Source organism: Lolium rigidum, chromosome 4 (genome assembly GCF_022539505.1).
Source record: "Lolium rigidum isolate FL_2022 chromosome 4, APGP_CSIRO_Lrig_0.1, whole genome shotgun sequence".
NCBI classification, from domain to species: domain Eukaryota; kingdom Viridiplantae; phylum Streptophyta; class Magnoliopsida; order Poales; family Poaceae; genus Lolium; species Lolium rigidum.
This window is the reverse complement of record NC_061511.1, coordinates 173,129,519-173,146,481: the sequence shown is the minus strand read 5'-3', so window position 1 is coordinate 173,146,481 and position 16,963 is coordinate 173,129,519. Positions and strand designations below refer to the sequence as shown.

General features: G+C 47.1%; 1 protein-coding gene across 1 annotated transcript; it reads right to left on the bottom strand.

Annotated features, from left to right (window-relative positions):
- Positions 1-5,685: 5,685 nt before the first annotated feature.
- LOC124708992 (probable inactive receptor-like protein kinase At3g56050) lies at positions 5,686-8,514 on the bottom strand. The gene is made up of 6 exons (XM_047240625.1): positions 8,097-8,514; positions 7,871-7,913; positions 6,983-7,449; positions 6,711-6,901; positions 6,485-6,617; positions 5,686-6,402 (listed from the first exon to the last, which is right to left on the bottom strand). The coding sequence occupies exons 1-6, from the start codon at positions 8,188-8,190 to the stop codon at positions 5,801-5,803; spliced, it is 1,530 nt and encodes a 509-aa protein (XP_047096581.1). The 5' UTR covers positions 8,191-8,514; the 3' UTR covers positions 5,686-5,800.
- Positions 8,515-16,963: the final 8,449 nt, after the last annotated feature.

Here is a 16,963-nt window from a genome sequence, read left to right as displayed (position 1 = left end):
GGCGTGCATAGCGCCTTGAAGAACTGCCATGGACCGCTGCGTCACCGGATTAAAGCCGCCAAGGACCTCTGCACCGTGTCTTCATGCCCGATGCTCCCAACAGAGTTACGACGTCAATGACGCCGCCATCGAGCCGATCCGCGAATCGAGGCTTTCGCCCGAAGACAACAACCAGCTCCAAGCAGGTTAGGGAGATTCCGACACTCCTCGGCGGTGCCTCCAAGGAGGGGAACGACACCCGCCCCCGTCGCCGCCGGCCCGACTGAGCCAAGCTAGACTTTCGTTCGAGTCATCGCAAGCCTCCCCAACCCCCGGAACTGCGGCATTACCGTCCGTGAGGCCTCGCACCGCCGCCGTCGCAACCCCTCGTCGATGAAGTCATAAAAACCGCAAAACTCCGAAACACCCACCGCATGGCTGAAGGCTAGGCGAAGACTCCAACTCCAACTCCATCTCGGCGAGGCACTGCATCCTTCACACCCGCCGGCACGAAGCACTGCGGCCACCACTCCCGCTCCTCCGGCTTGAGCTGGGGTAGGAAGCCACGAACGTCGCCCACTCCAGGCGAGACGTCCATCCCAGCCTCCCAGCTTGCCAGACCCAGATCGGGCCCGCAAGCCCAGATCGGGCCCGGGCCGCCAACTTCCACTCCTGCCAGCGACACCGGCGAGGGACTCCGCAGGAGCCCCTGCCTTAGGGGCAGCGGTCCTCTGCTCGCCAGGGCGATCCCTGGCCGAGGCCTCCGCGCCGCCGCCACCCATCCTGCCGCTCCCAGACGCCACTCGCGACGCAGCCGCACCGCCACGACCTCCCTCCGCCCACCTCGCCGGGAATTTCCTCTCCACCCCTCCCCCCCACCGCCGCCACGCGCCGCCGGGGACCACCACACCCAGCGCCGCCGACCGCTCGCGCCACCTGCGCCGCCCTTTGACGTCCCGCCTCCGCACGGTAGGGGACCCGTCAGAGCGCGCCCGCCCTCACCCGCCGACTTCGCCGGCCGGGCGTGGCCGCCACCGCCGGCGCCAGCGACGGCAGCGGCCGAGGGGATGGATCTGGCGGCTGCTCTAGGGTTAGGTGCGGGGAGCCCCTAGAGTCGCCCGTTCGTGGCGACCCGGGAGGGTGCTACGTGTGGCTCTCCAACTCCAAAACTGAATTACAGTTCACACAAAGATCATGTCCTAAACACCAAATGCAAAACTGAATTACAGATCAGTAGCTTCTGTCCCCAACAACAAATTTATGTCCCCAATGACAAATTGATAACTGAATTACAGATTTTCTGTAGAGATATAATGGCTATCCTCACAGCCTTAAGGATTTCTAAAACAAGCTTTCTGATTCGTAAGGAATAGCAGCCAACATATACCTAGTTCACACAGCTATCAGGTAAACCTAGAGGTTTGTTACAGGTGATTTTCCGATGGCCAGTTCCACCACACGGTCTGCATCTCCCTTCCTTCCTAGGCTGCTTCGGCATGTCTCCCGGTTCAGGGAATGTCGTTTCTTGTGACCTGCCTTGTTGAATATGCTGAAAAACCTAGGTTTTTTCCCCATCTCATCATAGGGTGCTTTGTTCCCGATTGTACTGTGCCTTCAATCCTTCACCAGTTCACATGGAGCACCCAGACCAAGCAATGAGCTGCCATCACCTGCAGAGCACTCGTCTGGATTTGTCACAAAGCTTCCTCGACACACCTTGAATCATGTCCTCGAGACCAACACCGTCGCGAGCGTCTTCATACAGTGCCAAGCTTGAAATATTTTTCCTTGAATTATGAAACCAACTTCTGGTAAGCTTCTACGCTACTATCTCCGAGCCTCGCAAGTTCCATAGCAAGGATGTATAGATTAGAGTGCCTATACGTCATCTCTTGCCCCTTCAGCCGGTCTTTTTTTTTATAGCGCCTCAAGTGTAAAGGCAGCACATCTCTTGTATCTCTCGTCCATCGCTTTAGGATGTGCTTGGTATCTCTGTGACCCCAACAAAATCCATCACCTACAAATAATTCCACCACAATTTTTTCATCAGAAATCAGTAACAATGCGTGCTGCGCCCAAACCAGGATAGTAGAATCAGCTTCAGTAATAAAAACAACAAGAAGAAGAGTCCTCTTGTTAATCTCTATCAGCGACAACTTTGATGCATTCATTTTTCAGTAAGTCATCATGGCATTTACAACTACTTACCGAACACCCGCACACAATTTCCTCCATGCATTTTGTTTTCTCCACATTCAGGCAGCTCTTTCGATACCTAATTCCGAAACCATGTTCCCAATGTACAAGTTGTAGAAGTCGTAAGCTTCACCCAAAGAGTCGAATGTAGTTCCAAGTCAAGGATCGATGACCTCATCCCCTAGCTTTTCTACGTACCCACGAATTGACTTCTCAAGAGCGCCCGGAGGTGCTCCATGCACATGGACAGTGCATGAGACAACAACATACTCAGTTGGTTAGTTTTCCCCTTCTCCACCTTTGTTTTATAAATCCACTCCTGCAGACTGCATCATGTTCTACACTAAAACTATCTGCAAACATGGCCATGTTCCTGTTGCTCTGAACCATATGATTCAGCCTAAATGCTAAAACTATATGCAATGGATTTCGTTTCACAGCCCATCCGCAAACGGATTAAGAAAAAATCTCTGAAATCCTAATTTCATCAACACATTCTCAACCTGAAGAACACACATTTGGTGAACTGCCATGACGCCAAAGGATTATGAGTGCAGCCACAAAATGCTGTTTTTTTTTTCTTTCATTTGCGCTGTAATGCATTCCAAATTTGTTGCAAGAACATTACCACTTCGTCCATCCAGGCGCAAGTGGATGCATGTTTCCAGTGGACATAGCTTGTCCGTCTGCCTCGCGGTCACACTCGACGGGAACTGCGTGGAGCCCTGGATGATTCCCAGCACGGACGGATCGGCCTCAGCAAACACTCACCATCTTCCAACACGGCCGCAGCAATTGGGGGTTTCGGGCTGCCTCCGATGTACTACTCTCATAGATAGGCATACTGGAATAGGAGGACACCGGAAGCCGGGTCAAAGCTGGGGACAAGATCTAATGATGGACCAGAGGCTCGAAACAAAATCGCATACACAATGACCTGCTTACTGGATCGAGAGGGAAAGTCCATTGACATCGCTCGCCGGAGATGCGCTCTAGTCGGAGTCCAGGGAAAGACGTGTGCACGAAACGTAACCGAGCAGTATTAAGGGCTGCCCCTCTAATCTATTCCAAGCCGTGCTGGCCGTGGGCTTCGGGCGGCCTAGGTAGACGCCCCTATGAATCGGATCGGTGGTTGCCGAGCTCTCCTGCACGAGAAATTCAAGATCGGTGGTGCGGAGCTGTCCTGCACGAGAAATTCAAGATCGGAGGAAAAGAACAGCACGGCGTGTGCGATCGTCGAATCGTACCGGCGGCGGGGCCGCGATCACCCGGCTAACACCGTGGCAATTGACTTTGAACCAGGATCGAGGTTGCAAATCAATGCCGGAGAGAAAGGAGCGGACAGAGGAAAGGAGGCGAAATATGAAGAGACAAGGACTTGAAAACTGGGCAACATGCCCCTGCCGCACTCTCCCGGATGGTGCCACCGCCGAGACCCTTGCGCTCGTCGCCACCTCCGCGCGCCACCTAGCTCTGGCTCGGGCAAGTCCACTTCGAGGAGAAGCACTCCTGGTACTGGGTGGTCTATACTTCTCAACGGGGAGATACGAGGCGAGCCGGCTCCACGGCCGACGCAGCAGGCCAAACGCCGCTGGGCGATCGTACGCTTCATGCCCTTGACTGGAACAGCGCCAGCATGGCTTTCTTCGTCGGCTCGGCCTGCTGTCAATCCATGAATCATGAATCCATGATGCAGCGATCTCACGGTTCTTCGGGCATGCTGAACGTACAAACCCGTCGCCGGCCTTGCTCCTCAGGCGGCTCGCACCCCACACCTACAGCTGGTGCTGAGCGTGGTGCTGATCTGATGATTTCTTCCCGCGGGGGGGGGGGACTGCATTGTTGCGTAAGCTTCCGTTGTCTCCATCAGGTTCAGTTTTACTAGCAACGTAAACTTTCTTGATATTTCTATGTCTCCATCATATCAAAATATATATCATTATCTATCTAATAATATTGATTCTGTACTTTTCATGTTAATGATTTTTGATACAAACTTAGTCAAACTTACGATAGTTTGAATTTCTGGAAAAAATATAGGCCTTAAATCTTGAGATGGAGGTAGTATTAACTACTCCCTCCTATCTCATTTAATCAACACGGACGTTGCTTCCGTGCATGCAATGCATCGTCGATTATTTTCGATCAGAGGGAGAACTCTGATAGGAAGTACAAAGACACCAATAATTATTGCCATATCTGATGCTTGCTTAGTAGTGTGTACTTCCCTGGTGCTGAAATTGTTACTGCCGTTGCTTGCTAGCAGGTACATGATTGTTAGATGTTGTTTTGTTGCTAATGCTTGATTCTTATACAAAATTTATACATGACTGGGATATATAAAATGAGAAGAAAATATAGTTGAGTACAAAATAAAGTATATCAAACAAAATAATTGACTTATTAGTGATTTTGTTTTAAACCAAATCAAAACAATTTAATTATTAATGATTTAATTTTAGCTACTTCTTGTCCGGTATATGAGTTATTTTTATTTTGTGTCTGGACTTTTGAGTTATATCAATTTGAGGGTTATAAGAGGAGAGGATATTAATAAAATATCTCTCAAAGTTGATAAATTTGTTGGTTCCGTCGATTTGGGGGTTTATTCCTCCAAAAGCTTGGGTGGTGAGTGGTGAGTGTGGGATGTTTATAGCTACTATATGGGCGGAAATTCAATTCGGCTCCCGGGTGCGTATGCTCCTTCTACGAAAAAAACATATTTTGAAATGTCAAAAAATTTAGATCAAGAAATTCTACGTGTACATCTCCATAATGTATGTGCATTTGCTAAGTTTCACGAAAAACCAATATTTTTTATGGTCTATGTAAAAAGGAGAATTTTATCTCGTAAAAAACATTATTTTTAGCACTGAATTTTGTCTTTTTTACACACATCACATGATAAGTCGATTTTTTATGAAACGACTTTGTGAGCGCGTAGCACGTGAAGATGTACGTACACATTTTTTGTTTCAATTTTTTTGAAATTTAAAATGTACATAAGATGCATTCCAAAATATAGGAAGCATATGCACCCATGTTCCAAAACACCACTCCCTTATATGGGCACAAATAATTTTTAAAAGAAACCGTATCAACGTACGGGTATTTAACTACTCCGTAGTAATAATATATAACCCAATACTTCAGAGTGCAGCTGCACCCATACGACAAATCGAGCGCACGTGTCCGATCGCTGATGCGCGCTGAGATTTGCGTCCAATTGTTTTTCTATCGGAGCCGGGTCAGATAAAAGGACGGGGTCCAACTGTTTTTTTAACGGAGCCGGGTCAGATAAAATTCTACTCTGCGTTCATCCATGCTATCCTGCTTGATTTTACTGTTTTGCAGTATAATATTCTTGTCATACTTTTGTGGATTGAACTATGTCTGAGCTCTGTTTAATGAAATTTCTGCAGTTTATGAGTTTCACTAATGCAGCAGCAGCAGCACTCAGACTCAGGTGAACATACCGTTACAAAATCTGGAGATTTATTTAGCCATCTTTGCAACAAGCAGCACTCACCAAGTACGCAATGTTTCGAACTGTTCATATATACATGTGGAGAAGGAATACTTCTGGCAAACAAGCAGCAAGGCAACTGAAGGCTCTGCAAACTCTTCAGGCGGCCTCTGTGGAGATGATCTCCAGCTCGGCCCACCACAGCGGCGACACCTTGGGGGTGGCAGCGTCCGGTGGCATGGCGGTGATCTCCCTCAGCCGCCTCGCGACCTCTGTCATCGTCGGCCGCCGCCTCGCCTCCCGGTCAGTGCAGGACCGTATGACGCTGTCCAGCCTGCTCACGGTCTCGGCCTGGAGCGGCGCGTTCCTGCTTAGGCCTGGGTCCATCACGTCCCTCAGCTGCCTCTCCCCTCTGAGGAAGCTCGCCGCCCAGCCCTCGAGCAGGCCGCCGTCCGACGCCGTGAACCTGCCGGACATGATCTCCAGCAGCACCATGCCGTAGCTGTACACGACGCTCTCCTTGTCAGACATGGGCGGGGACTGCAGACTCCCCATCTCCTTGGTGGTCGACGAGGCCTCGTCGGAGCAGAAGAAGACGTCAGCGATCTTGGCCGCGAAATCGTCGGTGAGGTAGACGGTGGACGTGTCGAGCGTCCCGAGGATCTCCGGCGGGCTCAGCTGGTGCATGTGCTCCATGCAGTAGGCGATCCCCACCGCCACTCGCAGCCGCGTCGGCCAGTCCAGGTGACCGTCTTCCCTCACTGCGGCAAACCACATCATTGTCAGTTAATCTGCTACGGCTCATGGATGGATGTGTTATGGGCGAAACTGGCCAGTAGTTACCATGGAGATGCTCGTAGAGCGTGCCGTTCGGAGCATACTCGAAAACCATCATCCTCGTGAATGGCTGCTCTTCCTGGCAGTAGCCGAGCAGGTTCACGAAGTTCTTGTGGTTTACTCTGGACAGGCTTGTTATCTGAAAACAACACAATGGACATTTGTTCAGTTTCATGACTTTTTTCGAGAGTAAATCCTAATTTTGTTAGTTTCATCCTAGCTTTGCATCCACCTTTTTCCTGAACCGCGTCTCGCAGTGCTTGGACCACTCCTTGGCGGAGCTCTTGGTGGTCGACACCACCGCGATCTCGACGCCGCTCGACAGCGTCCCCTTGTACATCATGTACTCCGACAGGGAGCCGATGACGTTGCTGAAATCTTCGCAGGCGGCCTCCAGCTCCGACCTCTTCAGCGACGGCACGCCTGCAGCCAGCTCCCAGTCACTCCCAAGAAAAGAAGTGATACAAATGGAATCTTGGCACAGTTTTCAGTGACAAGCCGAACCTGTCACGAACGCCCTCTGCAGCTGCCCGCTGAGGCCGGTCGCCCACGGCCTGACGGTGACCACCTTGCTGGACCGGTAGCACAGGACGAGCAGCGCCACCGACATGACCGCGAGGACGGAAGCTCCTGCTCCCGCGATGACATACATGCGGCGGGCATGCCCCGCCGCTTGAGACGCTTCACCGACCGCAGCGGCGCCATGGGTGACCACCGTCGCCGGCTCCGGAGGCAGCGTGATGCCGCGTGCGGCGTGCCGAGGCGCCGCCAGAGGCTTGGCGACCGCCGGAGACGGCGCGGGAGCGCTTGACGGGGAGCCAGCGTCCTCCAACGATGGAGAGCTCGTCGTCGGAGGCGCCGGCGTCGCCCATGGCCACGGCGGCCATTGCGGGAACGTCGTCGTCGACTCCTTGGACCTGTACCTGCCCTGTTGTCGCGGCGCTTCACGGATGCTTGCCGCTTGGATTAACCTGCCAATGATCGAGCCGGCAGACCGAGAGAGTGGTGAGCAGAAGAAGCGAAGAAGAACTGGACAAGAGACGCGCGCCAACTACCGTTTCTGCGGTTGCTCGGTGGTTCAGCTGTCTGTCTCTGACAGCCGACACACCATTCCCTCCTCAGATTGGTGTGTATCTATGCAATGCAATCTAAGAAGATCGAGTGTTGGTGGAATAGCTTTGAAGTGATCATATCATTTTCTGGGGTTCTTTACTAATTTAAACGGAAAATGGAATGTTCCGACCAATAAAATATATGAACATCGAGATGAAGAAGTTTCCAAGCTACTCTCGCTACTGTAACGCCTTTCACGAGATTACACTACGTTCTCTACCATTGACACACTGGAAGCCAGAGCATCTCTGAGCTGAACATGAGAGGTAGAGTTCTCACCGAGCGACGGAGGGTGCATCTTCTTCCCGGTGGTTCGCCCTTCCTGCAGTCAGTTCGTACTAGCATCAGTACCTTAATTCTCACGAAACGAGAACTAAGGGGGTATCAAAGCTTGCTCTTGTGACAGAGAGAACACATGGACTGAATTCCGTCAATGATTCTTCAGAAGTTGATATGCTCAAAAGAACAGAGGATAAAAAACTCATAGGCACACGTACTGACATACCTTGCTGAGCATCGGAGCGGCAGTTGCCAGGACTGAAACCCAAGGAGACGATGAGCAGCAGCAAGGCAGCCACCACCCTGCACAGCCTCCCCATGGGTCGACGATCGTGATGCAGGTACGCGCGAGCTACCTGCTACAGGCTCCCGAGGATGGAGAGAGGGCGTGTGACAGTAGAGCGGAGCGACGGCCGAGGGAGGAAGAAGAGAGCGAGAGGGATACTCGGGTCAAGAAGCGGTCGAGGAGCTAGCAGCCGGGAGGATATGGACCTATGGGGGTGTGGCCACGCACGAGCGCGGAGGAAGGGGAAAATGGAGCGATGGGCTATGATGATTTGCTAATCTTGCTTGGGCGTGACCACCGAACGCCACGCCGCCCACGGCACTCCGATACATTCTGCTTTGGCTCCGCTCGGGTTTAGAGTGGCTCGACGAGCGTCCGTGCGTACTGCGTGCCCGCTCTCGGCGTATGGATGGCTGTCATCAGAGTCCAAAACTACCGCATTGGACAGTTCCAGGTGAAGACGAAGGTAATGCGTCGTCTACCGCGGCCGCGATGCCTATTGCTCTAGCGTAGGGCGTTTGGGGGCTCATCGTTCTCGTGGAATCGTCCAAGTCGTCGGCCAAGCACCTACCGTGCAAACGGGAATTTACAGACCTAAATTAATTTTGAACATTAAATAACTTTGATCTATCCGATTCCTTATAATTGGCTAAAGGAATAAAAAAATTTGTTTTATCATCTACACTGGAGCGAGCCGAACCGTTTAGAGGACTAATTATTTTACTCCTCGGCCAGCACAAACCCTAAATAAACTAAGCCAAGGCTTCTCAAGAGAAAAAGTTTGGCTCTCCACCCCTCTCCGAGCCCCCCCCCCCCCCCGCACCATGAAGTTGGCGACGACGCCTTGGCCGACACAACAAGGCCTTCGTCGCCCTTCTGCCCCACTTAGGTTCGCTCGCTGATGTCTCCCAAAGTGCAGGAGATCAGTTGTACTACTTTTTTAAAAAAAATGTTGTCGAATCCACGAGGAGCTGAACGTACTGGTTAGTAAGTTTGACATATAAAACAATAAAAAAAAATACAGTGGTTTTGGTGTTTTGGATTTGTAGTTTACAATAAAATAAAGTACGGAGAGTAAACAGCAATAAGTAAATGCTCTCAATGAGAGAAGCTCAATCATCTATGCAGAAAGAGGACAAGCTCAAGTCTGTGTGTGTGAACTTATATAAACAAATGTTCCGGAAGGCGCAATGGATTTACTTAGCATTTAGATTTTACACAACATGGTGAATATCTTGTCAAGTTTCAGTCCATCGACCCTTCCAATCACAATGGGTGTGTTTGCTCATAACTATGGCTGTCCAGCTGAGGGGGGCGCGCCACCTGGCCTCGTTTGGCCCTTGTGGCTCCCCTCTCATATTTTTTTTGACCCACAACCTTTCTCTTGACGAAAAATTGATCTGATATTTTTCCGTTGATTCTTAGGCGTCCAAAAGGTCCTAAAATAGAAAAGTACGAAAAAGGAGATTTTCCGCCTCCTAGAAATTAAATAGAAATTAAGGGAACTTTGTAGGAAAGTCCCATAAACCAATTAAAAAGACATAAATAAAGATGGATCATGGCAAATATCATTCAAAACTAATGATATAAGTCACTAGATTGATTATGTAAAATGCATGTAGCAATGGGTTATAGGATTTTATAGAATAGATAGTTTACCTTCAACTCCTCGTGGATTCGACACTTAAATACTTCTCGAAATGTACTACGGCGATCCCTTGTACTTGGGGGTTATCAAGATACTTTTCTGACGCCGTTGCCGGAGCGTGTAGTGATAGGCTTCTATTCTTACTTGCATTGTTAGTTTACTTTCAGTATCATTTTATAAAACTAAAACCCAAAAAAATTAGATAATGGATGATGCTCTAGAGCCTTTTTTGCAAGGCTCACAAAGATTTGAATGATATGTTACTCAAATGTTTTTAAATCCTGAATGCTCCCTTGTGCACTAATGTTTGAATGCAAGAAATCAGGTTGAAAGTGCCAATGAAGAAGATGATAAAACACTAAGCTTGGGGATGTCCATGCATCCCAAAAGAAAAGGAGATGGAAGAGCAAAAGGAAAAGCGGAGGAAGAATGGAATAGCTACCCATATTCTATTCATAACAAGGTTAGTTTAAGATTTCAACAAAAAATAAAATTTGAAAAAGTAAATGAGAAGGATGAGCAATGGAGAAGTTGGGGTCGACCTTAAGCATGTGTTGTTCATGCCAATGGAACCATTGCAAATCATATATCATTAAAACTTTTCCCATAGTAAAAACAAAATAGAAAAGTGTCTCTTTTGTAATATATTAGCTTCTTGAATAAAATTATTTCCCAATAATTACTATAGTTTCCATCTTGGTAGAAACTATTATATCATTTGTTTGAAGAACTACCCATTTTGTAGGCATTGACAATGGTAAACAGTTTTGCCATTGTTTGTGGCCCCGCCGAGTATTGGAAACCAAATGTGCTATGGCAAATAATGACATGCTGCATCACCTTGCATAACATGCCCACTGAAGATGAGCACGACATGGCAGAGAACTTTCGATGCATTTCCCATGGGGTCCTGTTGGGCTAGAACATGATGGACACAAGATAGAAAGATTCCTCACGGTGCATCGCCACATCGAGAATTGAGAGATTTATACTCAGCTCCAAAATAACGTTGTTGAGCATTACTGTCTACTCCACAAGACCACAACACTTCATAGTTGTGTTTTTAGTTCATTTGAATCATTCATGATATTCACTTCATTTGACCCTTCCATGTGTTTGGTATTGAATAATTTGATTTACAAACTTAAATTTTATTCTTTCATAATCATGCTATTTTACTTCATCTATCGTCTTCCATGTACTTGACTTTGAATAGTTTGGTTTGGAAAAAAACTTACAAAGTTAATTATAGGAGATAGGGTAAAAACCACTTTTATTTAGAGGACTAAATATAATGACTTAAATGACAAGAGGTTTTATAAGGGACTAGCAGAAGTGCCCATGCGTTGCATCGGGAAACAAATACTCAAACACTTCATCAAACCATTCTATGTTGCGTTTTATGGGAAACTAACACTTTCTCCGATCCAAATTAATTGACTAAACTTTATTTAAATATGCATATACCTAGAGCTAAAACACATCTAGATACATCCCTATCTAGATAAAGTTGAAAATTTGAAACGGATGGAATATTTTATTTTGCCTCATTCATATTAACAATGAAAATAAATTGCCACGGCTCCTCTCTCTCCTTGCTTGCCCTCCTCCTACTCTGCCCGCGAGCAATCCCAAGACGTGGTCGAGGATCTGTTGGATGGGTGGCGAATCAGCGAGGCATGACCCTCCCGGCTGGGACCTCGAAGGCGCGGGTGCGCGCTGAAGCATGACATGTGAGGGACGGGGAGCGCAATAGGGGGCGGCCTGGCGGGACTGAAAGTGTTGCCTGACCTTGGATTCCGCGAGCTAGAGGGGACTGAAAGTGTTGTCGGACCTTGGATTCCGTGATCCCGAGGGTTTCTCCTCGGTGACCTCCTCAAGATGCGCGTTGGCCTCGTCACCCGCCGCCGCCTAGTCTACCGTCTGGTTCGACCTTCTCCAGGAGGAGGCTCACCGGCACGAGGGCACCATCACGTTTTTCCCATGTCGTATTGTGCGCTGCCCAGCCCCATTCGTGTATTGCCGCATCGCGCATCACAGTCTCAGATTTAGTTTATTTTCTCGCGGGCAACGCGCCGAAACGGTATAAACAAAACTGGTACCATGGTATACGTGCTTCGCTACGATCATACGGACACCTCCGGCTAGACCACCATGCGAGTTTTTTTTCTTAAAAAATTATTTTGTACAAAAAATTAGGATAAATAAAACAAAGAGAAGTAAGTTTGTTAGTGCACGTGTGAGATAGCAGCAGCACAGCAATTGGCCAGACCTAGCCTGATCTGAATTTTGTTAGCCTAGGTCACAATTACAATCCCGCTACCAATCAATGGTACTTTTTCTTGTTGATTCCCAGCTTGCTCATATTCCAGGCTACTATGAACGTATATGAATCGGTGGAACTCTCTGTAAGAAAACGATGTGGGACTATTCAGCCCAGAACATCCAATCGATGGTTGGCGAGGAGAGGTCATCCACTCATCCTACCGAGAGAGGAAGAGCACGCGGCCTAACACGGACGAGCAGACCCAGTTTCAGCTCGCGGGCGACGGGCCGCAGCTTCTCCAGAGGAGGAAACGTTATAAACTGAACCGGTACGGTGGCATCTGGCTGTATTATGCGATTTTGTGGGAGGGTAAATCCGTCCAAAAAATTGTTAGACGAAAATTTTGACAAAAACCTTAGCTCCTTTAGGGCCACTTCTTTTCAGCTTCTCCGTTGGCTTCTGGAAGAAGCTTCTCCCCACCACCTTCTCCTAGAAGCTCGAATCCAAAATTTGTTTTGGCTTATAATCTAGTTTGATCTAAACTCGAGTATAAGCCAGAACAAATTTGGCATCAGAGATTCTGGGAGAAGTAGGTAGGAAGAAGCTTCCCCCATAAGCCATCGTAGAAGCCGAAAAGAAGTGGCCTTTATTATTAGGTATAGATATAGATCGGCCAGAGATGCCCTACGTACGTCGCATGCGTATGAGTTGCTGGACTTCGACTTTTAGACGATCGGTTGGGTACATGTTTGGGAAATGACGTTGTAGCAGGATTACCGTGGAAGAACACATATTCTGAAAGCAAATCTCCGGTTGCTTTGCCGCTGTCTGTCCATTGTCTAGCCAGTTAGCTGAAGTGGATGCGCCGCTGAGGACGTCCCATCCACAAAGGTTCATCAGGCCGGCAAAAGCAGCACACGGCAGGTGTAGATGATGCAGCAGGAAGGGGCTTAGCTAGAGTGGGTCATGCAGATTTCACACCTAAAATCAAAGCACACTTAGGTTTTGCTCAGCAGTCAGCACACGCTGACTCCCTCCCTATCGACATTCAGTAATCAGCATGGACAGTAAGAACCTGAACATTTTTTTTCAAAAGGCACTCAATCCCCTATTTTCTTGACCTTCCATCTCTCGCTGCCATGGACGCACGGTTTGCTTTGTCTGAACTGATCTAGCTACACCATCCCTAGCTATTAGGCCACCTAAAAACGCCGTCACGATCAATCAATCACCTGCTAAAGGAACACACCATTTCGGGACTGCAGTTAATCAACCAATTAAGTCGTCGATGAAAGACTCTTGACTCTTGAGAGCGTGCAAAGTAGAAGTACTACGTATGGCATGGTTGAACGAGTATGATTCCTGGAGGAGAAGACATGGGATGAGTAAGAACCAAGGAAATTAAGCTATCTGCTATCTCGACCATGCGCCCAAATATGTGCTCCTCGTCTAAGCGTACCTACGGTATGAAGCTACGTATCTGCTCTCTCTCGCAACATCTCTCTCATGTCTCGTCAAGTCAGTTCAGCAAACTAGTCTCACCGTTGGATGGCTGGTGAGCGGGAGGAGGGTTAGCTAGCAAGGAGAAGATCGAGTACAAGCTTGTGGGAGGCCGGTCTCTGTCGGGTGGCCAGTCTCCGTCGACCATATATGCGGAAGGGTGGCGCGCGTGTCCATCGATGGGGATCGCTCGCCCTCCGGCCACATGCGGTGCCTAGACAAACCTATACATGGACACATACGTTCCCATCTCCTTATAGTCCTTTTGTTCCTTCCCCTGACCTTCCGTATAGTACAAACCGTTAGTATCCATCCGTTAAATCCAGTACTGTACTAATTAGATGGCGGGCTTGCAAGCAAGCCACATGCCGATACAGCCATACAGGGACATACGTCGCGGTGACGCGGTCTCATTCAGTTTCTTCCTCTCTTCTCTGTACAGTACAAACCATTCTTTTCTTTCGAAATGGGGATTTACCCCAACCTCTGCATCAAAATGATGTATATGGCTGATTTATTTCTTTTATTATAGTAGTATCTGTTAATTCTAGAATAGTTAGATGCTGCGCATGAAAACAATATTGCGAACATATCAGCTTTCCAAGCTTCCACACTCGAGGGACGAAGCGTCAAAGCCTACATAGGAGTTCTGGTATAGTGTATGGTATCTTTTCTAATCAGTAATTCCCAAGACTGATAAAATAAAATCGCTGGATTAACGATCCCTACGTGTAATGCCATTTTTTCTGGTATGCACTACTTCTTCTGATCCAAATTAATTGACTTAAATTTATCTAGATACAAATGTATTTAAACACGTTTATTGAATAGATATATTTGTATCTAGACAAAGCATAGTCAATTAACATGAATTAAGGGAGTACAAAATTTGATTCCTTTTTTCCATGTATATTTGGACGATACTTTTGATTCAAGACAAGGACTAATTCTATTTTTATTCAGCTTCTAATAAATTTCACCCAAACATTAATGAAATTTTAAATTTAGATATTTTTCGATAAAGGGCGCTTTAAATAAAATTTAGATATAGAGTCCTATGTTATATTATGATCCAAATTCATATACTAAAGGGAGACTAACTTCAGACTCCACTACGCTTCAACCCAAGCCGGTACGGATCCTTGTCACCGCCAAAATATACATCTTGTAAGCCGTCGGCTAGGGTTTATCAGATTATAAGATAACCCACAACGTTTGTAAACACTCCCCGATATAGTGAAGTATTTTGCTGGCTGGCGCCCGTGGTTTTTTCCCTTATGTGATGGAAGGGGTTTTCCACATTAAATCTTGTGTCTCCGTTGCGTTTTCCTTTATCGTTTTTTGTTATTTGCTTGTCGTGTTTATAACAAGTGGTATCACAGCCCGTGTTTCAATCTAGGGTTAGCGAAGTCTTCTTGAAGTTCGATCTACCGCTGCTGGATTACATCACGAGATTTTCTCTATGGCAAGTGAAGATGAGGGCGATCCTCACCCAAACTTCCGATCTGGATGAAGCTCTGGAAGGATTCGGCAAGTCCGATGCAAAGATTTGGACTGATGCTGAAAAGCGGAAAGGCCGTAAGGCGTTGTCTTGGATTCAACTTTATCTATCTAATAATATTTTGCAGGAAGTGGCTGAGAAAAATGCAGCGACATTGTGGTTGAAACTGGAATCGATCTGCAGGTCCAAAGATCCAACCAGTAAGATAAACAAAAAAATGAAGTTGTTTTCGCACAAATTGCAAGAAGGTGCGTCAATGATAAACCATCTATCGATCTTTAGAGATATCGCTTCTGATCTGCTGTCCATGGAGGTAAAGTATGAAGATGAGGATCTCGCTCTTCTACTGTTAGTCTCATGCCTATTTTTTTTTGCGAATTTCCGAGACACCTTATTATACAGTTGTGACGAACTAACCCTTGCCGAATTTACGAGGCCCTCCAACAGAGGGAAAAGATGAAATATATGGTGCAGGAAGAGGGTTCATCATCTAAGGCAGAAGCACAGCAGGTCTGAGGCAGGACCGAGCACATAAACAACAACTACAACAGAAATAAGAGCAAGACCGACAGGGGTTGCTCAAAGTCCAAGGGACGAGACAGTAAGTTCTGCAAGCATTGTAAGAAAACTAACCACAATATTGATGATTGCTGGAAGTTGCAGAACAAGAGAAAAGAAACGGTACTTACCAACAGAAAACAAATCTGATGGTGATGGTATGGTTGTTGTTGTTTCCAGTGATAATTCTGATGGTGATTGCCTAGTAGTGTTTTCTGGTTGTGTTTCTGGTAATGATGAGTGGATCCTTGATTCTGCATGTTCATTTCATATTTGCTGTAACAAAGACTGGTTCAGTTCTTATGAGTTTGTGCAGAGTGGAGATGTTGTGTGTATGAGAGATAACAAACCACGTGAGATCGTGAGCATTGGCTTCGTTCAGATCAAGATGCATGATGGCATGACACGCACACTGACAGATGTGATACACATACCTGGCATGGCCAGAAATCGTATCACTCTTAGTACCCTTGATGTTGATGGGTACAAACACCCCAGTTCTCGCGGAGTTCTGAATGTATCAAAAGGTTCTCTCGTTCACATAATTGGTGATATGAATTCTGCGAACTTATATATTCTTAGAGGTAGCACTTTGTCCGGTATTGTTGCTGTTGTTCTTCCGGATGAAACTCGTAAAACTAATATGTGACATATGCGTCTTGGACATATGAGTGAATATGGCATGGCAGAATTGCACAGAAGAGACCTGCTAGATGGCTGCAATTTGAGTAAGTTTGAGTTCTGTTAGCACTGCATTTTTGGTAAGCATAAAAGAGTTAAATTTAATGCTTCCGTTCATACCACTAAAGGGATTTTAAATTATGTGCATGTTGATGTGTGTGGATCTTCCCGCAAGACTTCTCCTGGTGGTGAAAATTACAGGTTTACTATCATTGATGATTAATCCAGAAAAGTGTTGCCTTTCTTTCTAAAACATAAATCTGATTATTTTGATGTTTTTAGAAAGTTGAAAATTATGGCAGAGAAGCAAACAGAAAATAAAGTTAAATTGCTTCGTACTGACAATGACATGGAGTTTTGCTCTGCTGTTTTTAATGATTACTGCAGCGATGAAGGCATTGTCCGGCACCACGTCATCCCATACAATAGTCAACATAATGTTATGGCGCAGAGGGTGAACATAACCATCATCTCCGAGGTCCACTGCATGTTGTCCAATGTTGGTATGCATAGACGATTTTGGGTTGAAGCAGCCTCCACCGCTTGGTACTTGATACATAGGTCACCTTGCATTCCGATTGATAAGAAAACTCCTATTGAGTTATGGTCTAGTTCACCTGTTGATTATTCACAGTTGAGAGTTTTCGGTTGCA